General features: G+C 42.1%; 1 protein-coding gene across 1 annotated transcript in view; it reads right to left on the bottom strand.

Annotated features, from left to right (window-relative positions):
• Positions 1-14,074: 14,074 nt before the first annotated feature.
• LOC126183345 (uncharacterized) overlaps positions 14,075-17,089 on the bottom strand; it is a 35,602-nt gene continuing 32,587 nt past the window's right edge. The window contains exon 4 of the mRNA XM_049925226.1: positions 14,075-14,691. Coding sequence (XP_049781183.1) covers positions 14,558-14,691 — 134 coding nt within the window. The 3' untranslated portion in view covers positions 14,075-14,557. The remainder of the gene's footprint in view (positions 14,692-17,089) is intronic.

Raw genomic sequence — 17,089 nt, 5'->3', positions numbered from 1 at the left:
GATGCCACCTCCATTGCCAATGGGTCAGAGGAGGAGGAAGGGGAGATGGGCAGGTCGAAATCCATGGGCTGTGACATGGCAGCTGGAGATGGAAGCTGCACTGGGGCCAGAAGCTACAGGCGACAGGAGGAAGGTGGAGGGCATGGAGGGGGCAGCAGTGAGGTATGCTGCTGCAAGCAGGAGCCCACTCTGGGAATAATATTGCAATCAACCCTGCTGCTCAGCAGACTGGATGGTCACAACAGTGATGCTCCAACAGGTTGTGGGCACAACTGATTGTCATGACAAGTCAGCTGCTCCCTACTGACATCCACCACCAACACTTGTGGCCCACCATGACACCTGGCAGCCACCCCAGCAATCAGCTGAAGGATCATACCAAAACAGCAGCCCCAGGAGGAAACTGCAGAGGACCACAGTGGTCTGTGACATGTGACTCAGAGTGCAACAAATCCAGGTGACCCTGTGGCTGGTGCCCATGCAGACACTCTCCAGACTGCACCCACTGACCCGTGTCAGCTGGTATGTAGCTAAGAAAACTTGGCAATGCACTGTTGTGAGAAGAGGCAGGCATGGATTTCTTCATCTGGGTCCTGACTGTACACACAGAGTGCTCCAACTCAGAGTTACAAGCTAGGCAAAATGGGCAGCATCAGACGCTAAATACCATTGTAGATACAAAAGTCTTCAGACTCCCACAACACAAACTGCCTACCATTATCAAACACAATAGTCCTAAGGGATCTCTTAATGCCAAAAATAAACAACAATGCACGAACAGTGGCAGTAAATGGTGTGGACGACAGCTTGGCTACATACAGGTAACTCAACATCACATTGACAACAAAGAACCACATGTTGCCCAAAAATGGACTGGCAAAATCAACGTGCACCCTGTCCCAAGGGAGCTCTGGGACTGGCCAATGAGAGAATTGGCAGGGAGGAGCGGTCTGGATCTGTGCACAAACCCCGAAAGCCTGTACTAGATATTTGATGTCACAACCAATCGCTGGCCAGTAGATGTGACGTCACGCCACACTTCCCTCTGAGTTGTACCCCAGTGCGACACATGTAGCAATAACTGGAGAACATGACAATGCAACGCTGGGGAGATTACCACTTGACAGCACTGCTCCTCTGTGGGAAGGATGATGATGATGATGATGATGATGATGATGATGATGATGATGATGACCTGCTGGACAATGTTCAGTTGATCACGCTGTATCCATACCCAATAAGACATGCTCCAGCCAAATCTTCTGGAATACTAAATGGCTTTCTACAAAAATGGGTCAGCAGCCGTGGCAATCACAGCCTCTCATTCTGTTAACAGAAGCTCCAACAGAGTTTGCTGCAAGGCATCATCCAACACAAGCAGGAAAGCCTCATAACGGTCGAATTCCAGATCTTGCCCACATGGTAGTCACAAAATACATCAGCATTGGAATGATGCCAGCAGAGTGGTAACGAATATCATAAGAATAGTTGCTGAGAAGGAGGGTCCACCACTGCAACTGGTGGACAGTTCTATCCAGCAGCTTGGAATGAATGTCAAATAACGAAACCAACGGCTTGCGATCAGTTACGAGGAGGAATCTCATTCCATACATGAAGACATCGAGCTTTTTGTCCACGAAAATAATAGCTAGTGCTTCCTTTTCTACCTGTGAATAGTTCTGTTGCACAGCAGAAAGCGTTTTTGAAGCATAAATGATGGGCTGTTCGGTGCTGCCTGGTTTCTGTTGGGATAGGGTGGCAGCAATGCTGTACAGGGACGCATCACAGGCCAGGATGAAACATTTACCTGGTATAAAAGAAGCCAGATGGAACAGAGCACAAATGGTGCCTGAGAGACTGAAAAGTCTGTTGACTATCCACGGACCAGACAAACTTAACGCCTTTCTGGTAAAGGTGGTGAAGAAGATGGCAGACATGCACAGCCTGGGAATGAACTGAGCATAATACGAAATTTTACCCAAAAATGACTAAAGATTCTTGGGCTCTGGTAGGTTGACAATGGTCTTGATGTGGTTGTCTATGGGGACAAGACATTTTTACTAAGCACATGACCCATAAAATGCACCTTCGGGGAATAAAACTGCACATTTCTAGCTTGCAACGAAGGCCATTCGCCATGAGGAGTTGGAAAATCGACTGAACGTTCCGTAAATGCCCCTCCTGAGTTAGGGCCAGTAACCCATATGTGACAATGTAATTGTCACAATAGGGAAAATAGGCTGCTCCAAACTTCCCGGGGCAGATGAGGTACCAAAAGGCATCTGGTAAGGTGTGGAGGACCACGAAAGTCCGACGAAGTGCCTCCAATGGCAACTGCAAGTACGCATCATGCCAGAAAATTTGGGAAAAATACTGCCACCCCTATCCCCTGACAACTTCTCCAACAACTCCACCTGCCACAGACTGGGATACAAATCCGTGATACATTGTTCATTGACCGTTTATTTAAAATCGCCACAAAAATGCACAGTACAGTCAGGTTTCTGAATTGCCACCAAAGGAATGACCCACTGACTTGACAAAATAGGAGAAGCTCCTTGAGCCTGCCAATGCTGCAGCTAAGCCTTTACCTTGTCACACATGGTGAAGGGAATGGGGTGAGGGCGACAAAATTTTGGGACCACCGACAGCTCAAGAGAAATTTACCTCGAAATTTTCTGCCCAGTCCACAGTATTTTCAAACAGTGGGCTACAGGATCACAGTAATAAGTCCGAATCGTGGAAAGGGATGGTTTGAAACTCTAAATGCACTTCGCCCATGATCTGAAAGCTGAAAACATAAAAGGCGTCGAGCCCAAGGATATTTTGCATCAATGGTGAATTGACCACTAACAGTTTAAGTTGTCATTTCACATTCTTGTAATGCACTGAGGCAGAGAATTGTCCTTGCAAGGGAATGTGCTGTTTACAATATGACAAAACATGACAAGGTGGCTGTTGCAACTGTGGGCACCCTAAGATCCTGTATGTATCCAAATTAATGAGGTGACTGATGCTCCCATGTCTATTTGAAAATCAACCAACCAACCATCCACAATCAACGTCAACAAAACACGCTGGGCCAACATATGTGGGATGTTAGAGGCACCTCCAGACTCCGATGAAAATACCAGGCTGTGCAATGACTGACTTATGGTCTGTTGACTGTCAGAAACAGTGGCCAAGTGGCCTACCCACTGGCAAACCCTAACGTGGCGCCACGTGTGGGCAGTCGTGGCGAACATGCAACAAATGACAATCAAGGCAGAACTGTTGGATTGCTCAATAAGTGGAGGGGGTGCAACAGAGAGGGCCCAAAAAATGACGCTGGCAGGAATTTGATTCTCAACTCCTGTAGAAGGGGGAAGGTTTTTGCAGGTGGCCACCTTTTTATGGGAATTGTGGGTTATTTTATCATATACAAATGATTGGAAGGATTTGTTGTCTGCTGGGAGACTGCTCCACAGCTCACTGCTTGGTACTAACTCATGCTGCTGGCCTGGTAAAGTTCTATTGTTGGCAGATTGCTGAAGAATGGATACCTAGTGAATGTCTACCTACAGCATTCAACCAATGGGAGTGTGGAAGGATAATCACATGAGGCCTCAGTAGATGGGGGCAGAGTGCTGGGCCCAGACATGTCTGCCCTACCTAACTGGCTCCCGACATAACAACACTCATTTTCCTGTGCTCTCCTGATCCTCTAAATCATTCAGCTGTTATGGCTAATTTCCAGTAACTAGCATCTTTCCCTTGTGTCTAAACATGAAACACAAGCGGATTATTGGTTAACAGAATTTTTTCTGCATTTCACTTAAGAACATAGCCCCACTGGATGTCCAGTCCTCGCTGGCCATGTGGTTCTAGGCGCTGCAGTCCGGAACCGCGGGACTGCTATGGTCGCAGGTTCGAATCCTGCCTCGGGCATGGATGTGTGTGATGTCCTTAGGTTGGTTAGGTTTAAGTAGTTCTAAGTTCTAGGGGACTGATGACCTAAGATGTTAAGTCCCATAGTGCTCAGAGCCATTTGAACCATTTTTTTTTGTCCAGTCCTCAGCCTCACCCCTCCCATCTTATGCAATAAAAGTCTCCTGGTGACAACTTGTGGGGGGGGGGGGATTCTAGAATATGAACCTGAATGCTCAGACAATCTTGTAATACATGCATGTCAGCACTTTGGATGATATCCTTTCAAATTAAACCTATTTTTTGTTTTCAGAATTCACAAGTAAAAGTTATATGTTGAATGTTCTCTTCCCACTCCCCCCTCCTCCACCCACTAAGTTAGGAAAGTAAGTAGGCAGAGTAATCTGGAGACCATAGATATCACAGGTACATAATGACAAATTTTGTTGAACAGTGTAAATAGTGGTTTTCTTCTGGTTGGGCATCACACCCATACTAAATACAAAGAAAGACAATTTCCACAAGGGTATTTGGTTAAAATGAGTACTTTATTTAGAACTAAATAATGTACATATTTTAACTTGACAGCCTGATGGAAATTCTGACTTTCTTTGACTATATACAGTTCATCTGGTTCAGAATAAATTAACACTTTCATGGGTGCATTTTTTGTATCAATTCAGCAAAGATAATTTAATAATAGCTATCCTATTAGAATTGTGATCAACTGACTAATTTATTTTTGATAGTTTTATTTTTGTTATTTAGGACCAAAACCTATGGTGATATATGGATCTCCCACTTTCCTTTTGTGAGTTGTGTTGCTATTATGCATAAAAAAAGAGAACAAGGCTGTCTGTTTTTATTTTATGTTTTCTTTTACTTTGTTTAAAAAATAATTGTTACCAATATTAAAGTTTACTTACTGCACTGTCAAAGCAATCCTTGCAACTTTATCATGCAATAAAGGTATGAGCTGATACCGGTCACAATAATGTATATTGCAGAAGCAAAGCACAGAGGTGGAAAGATATATTCGCAAAAGCTCTGGGAAACCCCTCAGTTGGTGGTAAGTATGCTTCCCAAGGATCACAAATGACAGATTAATATTATGGTAAGTATACCTCCAAAGCCCCTTCCAGAAACGCTTCGGTGGTAACCATACTTCCCAATAACCATTTAAACACCATTGTTTGGTGGGATATATACTTCCCACAATCCTGAAGGCCATATTTCACAACAAACAGAAACTAAAGCTGGTGCAGTGGAATGCCACTAGATGCCAGGAACATACAGAAGTGGTAACAGATATCCCCTCAAACACTGTAAAGAAATACATTTAGTGGGAAGTATATCTCCTACAGCCTGTGAAAGGGTAAACAATCAATTTACTTCAAAATGGTGAAATTCAGAAATATGAGAACTCATTGGTAGGTACAGATCTCACTCGAAAGTATGTGTGCAGGAAGAACAAATAACATTGTACACAGTAGGTTCTTTATTATGGACTGTTTTCTCATATCATTTATATAGTATTATTTCACTTCACTATTCCTTGTTCTTTCTGTTAATGTACATCACACTGCCTACAGAGTGTGGCACATCTGAAATAACAGTAATTAGCAACTTCCAGATAGTCCAAACATGGGGTTAAGTCGGGAGAGCGTGGAGGCCATGACATGAATTGCTGATCATGATCTCCACCACGACCGATCCATCAGTTTTCCAATCTCCTGTTTAAGAAATGCCGAACATCATGATGGAAGTGCGGTGGAGCACCATCCCGTTGAAAGATGAAGTCGGCGCTGTCGGTCTCCAGTTGTGGTATGAGCCAATTTTCCAGCATGTCCAGATACACGCGTGGAACTTGCCCGCACGCGTTCAACCGTTTCCTCGCTCACTGCTGGCCGACCCGTTGATTTCCCCTTACAGAGGCATCCAGAAGCTTTAAACTGCGCATACCATCGCCGAATGGAGTTAGCAGTTGGTGGATCTTTGTTGAACTTCGTCCTGAAGTGTCATTGCACTGTTATGACTGACTGATGTGAGTGCATTTCAAGCACGACATACGCTTTCTCGGCTCCTGTCGCCATTTTGTCTCACTGCGCACTCGAGCGCTCTGGCGGCAGAAACATGAAGTGCGGCTTCAGCTGAACAAAACTTTATGAGTTTTTCTATGTATCTGTAGTGTGTCGTGACCATATGTCAATGAATGGAGCTACAGTAAATTTATGAAATCGCTTCAATCATTTGTAATAGCCCTGTATTTTGAGTGGTGTTGAAGAAGCTGTACGACGTCTTCCTTTGGATGCCGCAGACGAAATAAGAAGGGAAACTTGCCGTGCTCTGTTGAAGGCTCCTACTCAACGCAGTAATTTAACCTCCTCTGCAGAAAGGGCTGCATTACGAAATCTGAGAGAGGACCCTGACGTAGTGGTATTGAAAGCTGACAAAGGTAATGCAACTGTTTTGTTACCTCGTGGTGTGTATAAATATAAGATGTATGGTCTGCTAAGTGACTCTACCTATAGGAGGATTGATTACGATCCTACAGGACGTGTGCAACGAAAAACTTCAGCACTATTAAATTCCTGCTCCTTACCACAAAAGACCATCAAGAGGTTAAAACCACATGGTTGTGTACCTCCAAGACTGTATGGCCTTCCAAAGATTCATAAAGAGGGTCTTCCTCTGCGTCCAATAGTGAGCAACATTGGAGCTCCTACATATGATTTAGCTAAACATCTCACTTCCTTACTGAGACCTTTCGTAGGCAAGTGCTCACATCATATACGAAACTCAGCTGATTTTATCAATAGACTGGGGGCTCTTCGTCTTAGCAGTGTAGACCTTCTAGTAAGTTTTGATGTGGTCTCACTTTTTACAAAAGTTCCTCTTGCAGATTCTTTGACACTGATTGGTAACATGTTTCCTGTTGATATCACTGCTTTGTTCAGGCACGCACTTTCCTCAACTTATTTTATGTTTAATCAAGAATATTTTGAACAGACTGACGGTGTCGCCATGGGTAGCCCCCTGTCTCCTTTGGTCGCCAACCTTTTTATGGAGGAATTTGAAGAGAGAGCGCTTGAATCAGCTACGCTGAAGCCAACAGTTTTTTGGCGGTATGTGGATGACACTTTCATAGTGTGGCCTCATGAAGAAGATAAATTAATGGAGTTTCTACATCACCTCAACTCCATTCATAGCAACATCCTGTTTACCATGGAAATAGAGAAAGATGGTTGTTTGCCTTTCTTGGATGTCCTGGTTAGAAGGAAGAATGATGGTTCTCTAGGGCATTCAGTTTACCGGAAACCCACTCATACTGATTTGTACCTGCAAGCATCGAGTTGCCATCACCCATCGCAAACCATGAGTTTGCTTAAAACGCTTGTTCATACAGCTCATACTGTCTCAGATCTAGATAGCTTATCTCAAGAACTCGCCCATCTAAAGACAGTATTCAGCGAAAATGGGTATTCCATCCGGCAGATTAACAGGGCACTAACAGTTAAAACTAAGAAGCAGGAAGTGAATAAAGAAGAGAACATGCCGGAACAATCTTTAGCTTTTCTTCCTTTCGTTGGCAACACTTCGTTTAAAATAGCAAGAATCCTCCAAAAATTTCAGGTAAAAGTGGTTTTCCGCCCACCATCGAAGATTGCGAACCTTGTGGGATCAGTTAAGGACAATCTGTTACTACGAAAGGCCGGAATTTACAAGATTCCGTGCCAATGTGGTATGGCTTACATAGGTCAAACCATACGCACTGTGAAAGAACGCTGCACTGAACATCAACGTTACACCCGCCTTTTGCAGCCAAGCAAGTCCGCTATTGCTGAACATTGTATTTCTACTGGACATTCAATGGAGTATGAGAAAACAATGATTTTGTCCACAGCAACGTCTTTCTGGGACTCCATTATTAAAGAATCTGTAAAAATACGACTAGCGGAAAATCTGTAAAACCGTGACAGCGGCTACCAGCTGGACAGTGCATGGAATCCCATCATCTCCACGACGTGCTCAAATCGAAGATGACAGAGTGCGTCGACGGCCGTGGCAAACAGCAACGCAGAGGGCGACTGAGTTCCGCTATTCCACCAGCGAGGGCGCTGCTGGCGGGCAGTGTTGGTTCAACTATCAAGTTTTCGACGCATGCGCAGAATAGTTACAGTACGCTATATATTGCAGAGCGGAGGACGTTATCGTATCAACTCTGATCCTCAACCCTCCCCTCCTTTCCTCCGTCCTTTCCCTGGGCTCCCTCTTCCTCCCCCCTTCCATCCTGTGTTTTCTCCCTGCCTATCATCTCCTTTCTCTCCCCCTCCCCCCCCCCCCCCAAGTCCTTTTGTACTCCCCTCCTCTGCCTTCCCCAATCCCTGGCCTGTCTGCTCAACACCCCCCACCCCTCTTATGGATCCTCCTCTTCCATTGGCTCATTTCCCCCCTCCCCCTTCACTTTTCCTCTCCTTCCCCCCCCCCTTTTTCCCGTCATCTGACCAGTTTCCCCCCACCTGCTCTCGGGTGTGGTACGTCGTATTTGTGCCAACGTTTAGCGCAGTGTTTAAGTGAGTGTTCAGTGTTGTGCGTCCTTCCACAGTGTTGCGAACAGAAATCATGCTGTCGCTGGGTGTGCTTTTTATATCTCTTGCGAACAGAACCCAGACTGTCGCCGTGTTTTTTTAATTGTCTGTCTATTGTTTTTCTGCTTCCTGTGTGTTTTATTAGCTTCATCGACCCTGTGTTTTATGCTTTACGCTCCAGAATTTTCTGCCATTTTTACCTTTAAGTCACCGATTTTATCGCCAACTGTTATTATTTTTTATTATCTTCATCTTTTTAAACCAAATTCTGTAGGCTGAAGAGCGGCGTAATAAGCTGTTGCCAGCCTGCCCCATTTAGGGGGAATCGAAATCCAATAAAGGAGAGGGGGGAAAAAAAAAAAGGAGGGGACGTTATCGCCAGTCTGCAACGGCTCACCTGAAGATGACTGGCAGGTGCCCAGTTGAAATATCGTGCGAAGTATTGAACGACGACCGGCTGCAAGCTCGAAATTTGTTTGAACAGTCAATTCGCCGGGAAAATTTTAAAATTCACATCTTCCAGATAGTCATCCACATACATCAAACACGTAAAAAAAATGGCTGGTGAAGGCATAGGTAGCACCAACCAACTTATTAACAAGATAAATTTTGTATGTAAATAATTCAGGTCCTCATGGAAACTCCTATGGACACAGCATATTTCATGTCAAATGAAGCAGAGCTCTTTAATACAAAATATCTGGGACTTATTTCCAATACACTCCTTGTCTCATCTAAGCTGCTTAGAGAGTTCACTGTCACTTTCTTATCTATATGGCAGCACTGGAATAATTGCATCATACATATTAGTTTTCTAAGTGTTTCTTACTTTATGGGTGTTGGAGCTTACATTGTGCTGCTATACAAATAGTCATTGCCATTACTTTCACAAAACTGAAATTTGCTGCAATTCAACACTGTATTACTAGTGAAATTGGTAGGATCATCCTCATCTGAAAACCATAATCAATAGTCTCTAAAAGCAGTATAAATATGTTCCCCGATACTCATACTGATATTAATAAATTTTGCCTCACAGAAGCACTTAGAAGCTTGTGCAACAGAAGTAGTATTTCATAAAAAGTCCTTTATACTAGTAAGTACGTACAGAGCACCTTCAGGATACTTTAACATTTTCATAAAAAATCTGGGAGCTCTGTTATCCCATCACACAGTAAAAAAACAAGGAAATAGTGGTTGCTGGTGATTTTAATGTAGATTTATTGAAAAGCTCTATCAGTGAACAATTATTGCTATCAGTGACACTGTCATTCAACTTAATTCCTACTGTGAACATTGCAATTAGAGTATGTAAAATGCTCGGAGACTGCTATTAATAACATCTTTGTAGACAAATCTAGGGGAAAAAGGTCATATCACAAAACCAATGATAAATGAGGTGTCTGATCATGACATACAGCACCTTGTGTTAAATGTTGAAACTTGCCAGGATAAAAAATCTATGAAATATGAGTACAGGAGGGTAATAAATCAGTCACAAATTGAGAATTTTAGGAGACTGTTCAAATACATGAACTGTGTCCAGTACTTCCGAATCAAATGGAAAATATGAATTAATATAATTACTTCCTCTTTTGAAAATTGTTTTCCCCTACAGGTAATTCAAATCAAATAGAAGTCTAAAAACAAACCATGAATTATACAAGGAATAAAGATGTCATAAAAGGAGACTGTATCTACTATCTAGGAACAGCTCTGATGTTAGCACTGTAATACATTACAAAGAATACTGCAAAATATTGAAGCAAGTAACTCAGAAATTTAAGCAGCTTTTTTATAAGAAAAATTATAATTACATCAGGCAAAAAAATAAAAACTATATGAGATATAATGTAGACAGAGACAGGTGGGGCCAAAAAGGAAGAGGAACGTATAGCTCTGAAAATAAATGAGACATTTGTAACAAGTGCATGTAGTGCTGCAAACCACTTAAACAAGCTATTTGTTTCTATTGCTGACAACTTGGGGTTATCAGTTTCGGTAACCAGTACAATGGAGTATCTGAGAACAGTCTTTACAAATAACTTCAGTATAATGGAAGTGAAAGTATTCTAGTGGTTATGATAACATATCAACGAAGTTAATCACAGAGTGCCCATGCGAGTTGAGTTCTATCTTAAGTTATTTGTGTAACCAATCTCTTATCAGTGGGACATTTCCAGACTGCCTAAAATATGCTGAAGTTACGCCTCTTTACAAGAAGGGGGATAAAGAGACACCACCAAACTATTGACCAATTTCACTTATGCCGGCTTTTTCAAAAATATTCGAAAAGGTTGTGTTCAAGCTTCTTAAGTATCTGACTGCAAATAACTTTCTGTCTATGTAGTCATTTAGGTACCTTAATGGTTCTTATATAGAGAAAACTATTTACATGTACAGTGAGAATGTACATAATTCATTAGAGGCTACTGGCATTTTCTGTGACCTGTCAAAAGCATTTAACTATTTGAATCACAGCATTCTCATAAGTAAATTAGAATACCTATTATGGTGTGACAGGCAGTGCTGTGAAATTGTTCGTCTTACCCGACTACCAGGAAACAAAGGGCGTCGTTGCGAAATACCTGTGCAGTAAGCAGTCAGTCTTCATCTGATTGGGAATTCATTACATGTGGTGTTCTTCAAGGTTCCATATTGGGTCCATTGCTTTTTCTTGTGTACATTAATGACCTCTCAACTGTTACTACCAGATGCTAAATTTGTTTTGTTTGCAGATGATACAGACATTGCAATAAGTAGCAAGTCAAGTACAGATTTAGAAATGGCTGCTAATCAAATTTTCACAAACATTAAAGAATGGTTTAAGGCTAACTCACTCTCATAAAACTTTGAAAAGACCCACTATATGCATTTCAGAACCTGTAAGAGATTTGCTTCCAACATGGGTACAACATATGAAGACATGCAGATTGAAAAGATTGACATTGTTAAATTCCTGGGATTACAGATCGATATTAAATTAATTGGGGAAGAGCTTATCACAGAACTGCTGAAGCTTCTAAACAACTCTGTATTTACAGTGTGAGTGATATCAGTTGTCTGAGATATGAATATTAAAAAACTTGCATACTTTGCTTACTTTCATTCTATTACATCATAGCAGATCATAGCCTAGGGTAACTCGTTAAACCGAACAAAAGTTTTTGGTCTGGGAAAGTGTGTAGTAAGACTCATTTGTCATGTAAATTCAAGTACATCATGTACAAACCTGTTCAAGAAACTTTGTAGTCTAACCACTGCTTCTCAGTATATTTATTCCTTAATGAAATTTGTTGTAAGTAATATCTCTCTCTTTCCAAACAATACCTCAATACATAGTATCAATACTAGAAAAAAGAACAATCTACATAGAGACCCAAAAGACTTACCTTAGTCCAAAATGCACATTTTCAACAAATTGCCAGCAACCATTAAAAACCTGGTTTCAGATGAAGCACAGTTTGAAAGACTTTTTGTAGGCAATCCTTCTACTCTACAGATGAATATCTTAACAGAGACGTGTAACAATATTATGATAAGGAAAGTTGGTACTCACCATATAGCAGAGATGCCGAGTCATAGACAGGCACAATGAAAAAGGCTGTCAGAAATAACCTCTGTTGAAAAAACACAAACACACACACACACACACACACACACACACACACACACACACACACACACACAGGACTGCAGTCTAAGGCAGCTGAAGCCACACTGTGAGAACCAGCAGCAGTTCATGATGGGAGTGGCAATTGGGTGGTTTTGAACCTCATAGAATACCTGGCAGAAGGACTCCACCATCTGTTAGATACATCCACCTACAAACCTTGCCACTGTGACCCCATTTCAGAAATCCAACAGGATCTCCAGTCACTCCTCAAATCCTTAGACCCATCCCAGAACCTCTCCCCGGAGTCTATTCTCTGCTCACTGCTACCACTCCCCACACTCCTACCTTCCACATGCTGCCTAAAGTCCATAAACCCAACCACCCAGAACACCCCATTGTGTCTGATTACTGTGTCCCCACTGAGAGAATCTCTGCTCTCTTAGACCAACACCTTCAACCTATTACATAGAACCTACCCTCCTATATAAAAGATATCAACCATTTCATCCACCGACTCTCCACAGTTCCTGTCCCTTTAGCACACGGTGCCCTGCTCATCACTATTGATGCTACCTCCCTTTACACTAACATCCCTAATGCCCATGGCCTTACCGTTATTGAACACTACCCTTCCCAACACCTGACAGATTCCAAATCAACAACTTCTTTCCTAGTTGCCACGACCAACTATATCCTCACCCACAATTATTTCTCCTTAGAAGGCATTACATACAAACAAATCTGGGGTACAGCTATGGGCACCTGCATGGCACCATCCTATGCAAACCTATTCACGAGCCATCTAGATGAATCCTTTGTAAACACCTAGAATCCTAAACCCCTCACCTGGTTCAGATTCATTCATGACATCTTTGCAATCTGGATCGAGGGTGAGGATACCCTGTCCACATTTCTCCAGAACGTCAACAGCTTCTCCACCATTTGTTTCATTTGGTCCTACTCAACCCAACCAGCCACCTTCCTAGATGTTGACCTCCAACTCAGAGATGGCTATATCAGTGCCTCTGTCCATATCAAACCTACTAAGCACCAGCAATACTTCCACTTCGACAGCTGCCACCTGTTACATTCCAAGAAGTCCCTTCCATACAGCCTAGCCACCTATGGTTGATGCATCTGCAGTCACAAGTGGTCCCTCTTGAAATATAGGAGGGTCTTACTGCAGCCTTCACAGACTGTAATTATCCTCCCAACCTTGTACAAAAACAAATCTCCCTTGTCTTATCTTTCCAGTCTCCCACCACCTCCCAAATTCTCACCGTATGTCCACAGAGGAGCATTCCTCTCGTAACTCAGTACCACCCAGGACTGGAGCAAATGAATTACATTCTCCACCAGGGTTTCGACTACTTCTCGTTGTGCCCTGAAATGAGAAATGTCCTGCCTACTATCCTTCCCACCCCCTCCCACTGTGGTATTCGACTGTCCACCGAATCTACACAATATACTCGCCCATTCCTACACATCCCCTGCTCCCAATCCCTTACCTCATGGTTCATATCCCTGTAATAGACCTAAGATGCAAGACCTGTACCATGACCTGAGAGTGAGAGAGAGAGAGAGAGAGAGAGAGAGAGAGAGAGAGTGTGTGTGTGTGTGTGTGTGTGTGTGTGTGTGTGTGTGTGTAGGTTTTTGTAAATGAAAAATTTATCAAACTGCATAACTATGGTTCGTTCTGACAGTGTATTAATGCTGTAAATATAAGCAGTTGCAGTTTACTGTAATGTATTCACCTATTTTGTCAATCTCCTGACAAATGATCAGGGCAGTGAGTATTATATGCAAATGTTTCATGTTTTTTATGTTGTATTTTCTGAATTGTTACACACCCATAAGAACCATCCCATTTTTGGATCTATGGAATGAAGATGGAATCTAATCTCCAATCAAATGTACTTTTTTGTATTTTTTTAATTTTTTTTTATTTTTACAGGCTTGGATACCAGTTTTAATTTTTCTTTATTTAACATAAACAAATAGCAGTATAAATGTTTCATAATTTTTGTAAGTAATAGCATTCAGTACATAAAACCTATGCCTACACCTAACACTAAATATACCACTTCAGTAATAAATTAGTGACTAGAATATTATCACACTGCATGACCATTACAGTGCTTCAAAAACCTCTGCAATAAAGGAAGGTCTTTATTTTGGCTATATTTTCAGTACATACCCCTCATGAAGGTAACCTCATGTGAAACACATGTAAAATTAGGCACCAAATTCTGTAAAAATAATACTGCACACTATTAAATGTCTCAAAGAACATTGCTACCAGTCTTTGGAATCTTCTCTAAGGTTATCATAAAATCCAAGTAGTGAACACAATGCTTTTTCAATGATAACAACTTGTTCCATCACACATTTAATACAGGCCAGTGATATAAATGGAATTCAATCACGAGTGGCACATATTCTTCTCTTAGTTGTTCTTCTTTGGTCGACGTCTTTTGAAAGCTGTAGCTTGTTTTAGGAGCTCTACGTTTTCATCTTCAGTAACAGGTGGTGAGTCCAGTAGTCTCCTTGGCAGCATCAAAAGTCCAAGAAGTGTCAATCCTAAAACAAAGGCTTTTACAGACAGTATTTTTTAACACAACCCACTCACTGCCACATGACAAAATAATAAAGCTTCAGGCTCGAGCAAGAAATGTTTCTCCTCATATTTATACATTATAAAGTGATGGGCTAAGAGAGAGCACCAGAAGATGGCAGAATGGGTGAGGGTGGGCAACAGGGTAGTGACAGAACTCTGGCACCTGCCAAACACAACCTACTTCAGTCCCATCCCAGACAGGGCTACCCATGAAAGAAGTCACATAATATATCAACTTTGCTGCAACTTCTGTACAGCCTTTAATTTGGGTATGATTATCAACTAGCTGTGTGCCTGAATGAATGACCCCTACCAAATTTTGACCAAAAGTAAAGTTGACCACCCAACGGCAGCATATGGATTCTCCCAACACCAGCTTTTCTGAACGGTATAAATGAGGATTGTCCCCCCCCCCCCCCCAGTCTAATTTGATACGCCTATCCATTAACCTACATCCACAGTGTTCTCTCTGTGGCCTCCCTCCCCCCCCCCCCCCCCCCCACACACACCTCTTTTTATTTTATCTTGTACCAAATGAGATTTCTCCTGCCTACACTTGAGTGAGCACACTGTTCACACATCCTATCCTATTCCTTAGCAGCCTCTTCCTATCCTAGCTAGTGCCCTCCCTTCTCTTTGCAGCACATTTTCTGAAACCATAGGTACAAGTCCAATCTTATTTATGTGCCTGTCTACCACTTAGTGCCTCAACTGTATGATCCTACCACAGCTGGAAGCATTTGTCTCTGAATAGTGTATAACAGAAATTAATATACGTAACTATGTAGCCGAAGAGCTGTCATTTAGAACCAATTTCTTGAAAGTACTGAAAGGCAGTTGTTAGTGTGCATAGTAACCTATAACTTTGTGTAAATATTTTTGACGTGATTCCCAATTATATTCTTATTACACATTATTGAGGAATGAATTATTTGTTAATATGGTGTCAAATGCTTTAAATTATTTTTGCAGAATTGTTTACTGAGTGCAAGTATGCAAGGCAAACTTTCCTCATCAAAATCAAGTCGCAAATAATACAAAAGAAGTTGGCTTATAACATATGATTTCCATTTCGAACTCTAATTCTAATCAATCTACAGGCACAAACAAATTTTTAATATATCACTGGCTTTTCCTTATACTCTACGCTTATCTACATCTACATCCACATCCATACTCTGCAAGCCACCTGGCGGTGTGTGTGGAGGGTACTTTAAGTACCTCTATTGGATCTCCCTTCTACTCCAGTCTCGTATTGTTCGTGGAAAGAAAGACTGTCAGTATGCCTCTGTGAGGGCTCTAATCTCTCTGATTTTATCCTCATGGTCTCTTCGCGAGATATACGTAGGCAGGAGCAATATTGCTTGACTCCTCGGTGAAGGTATGTTCTCAAAACTTCAACAAAAGCCCGTACCAAGCTACGGAGCGTCTCTCCTGCAAAGTTTTCCACTGGAGTTTATCTATCATCTCCATAACGCTTTTGCGATAACCAAAAGATCCTGTAACGAAATGCGCTGCTCTCCGTTGGATCTTGTCTATCTCCTCTATCAACCCTACCTGGTACTGACCCCACACTGGTGAGAAATACTCAAGCAGTGGGCGGACAAGTGTACTGTAACCTACTTCCTTTGTTTTCCTTAGGACTCTTCCAATGAATCTCAGTCTGGCACCTGCTTTACCGACAATCAACTTTATATGATCATTCCATTTTAAATCACTCCTAATGCCTACTCCCAGATAATTTATGGAATTAACTGCTTCCAGTTTCTGACCTGCTATATTGTAGCTAAATGATAAAGGATCTGTCTTTCTATGTATTCGCAGCACATTTCACTTGTCTACATTGAGATTCAATTGCCATTCCCTGCACCATGCGTCAATTCGCTGCAGATCCTCCTGCATTTCAGTACAATTTTTCATTATTACAACCTCTCGATACACCACAGCATCATCTGCAAAAAGCCTCAGTGAACTTCCGATGTCATCCACCAGGTCATTTATGTATATTGTGAATAGCAACGGTCCTATGACACTCCCCTGCGGCACACCTGAAATTACTCTTACTTCGGAAGACTTCTCTCCATTGAGAATAACATGCTGCGTCCTGTTATCTAGGAACTCTTCAATCCAATCACTATCTCTGATAGTCCATATGCTCTTACTTTGTTCATTAGACAACTGTGCGGAACTGTATCTAATGCCTTGTGGAAGTCAAGAAACATGGCATCTACTTGGGAACCTGTGTCTATGGCCCTCCGAGTCTCGTGGACGAATAGCTCGAGCTAGGTTTCACACGATCGTCTTTTTCGAATTCCATGCTGATTCCTACATAATAGATTTCTAGTCTCCAGAAAAGTCATT

Source organism: Schistocerca cancellata, chromosome 4 (genome assembly GCF_023864275.1).
Source record: "Schistocerca cancellata isolate TAMUIC-IGC-003103 chromosome 4, iqSchCanc2.1, whole genome shotgun sequence".
Taxonomy (NCBI): Eukaryota; Metazoa; Arthropoda; class Insecta; order Orthoptera; family Acrididae; genus Schistocerca; species Schistocerca cancellata.
This window is presented reverse-complemented; position numbering and strand designations above follow the sequence as displayed.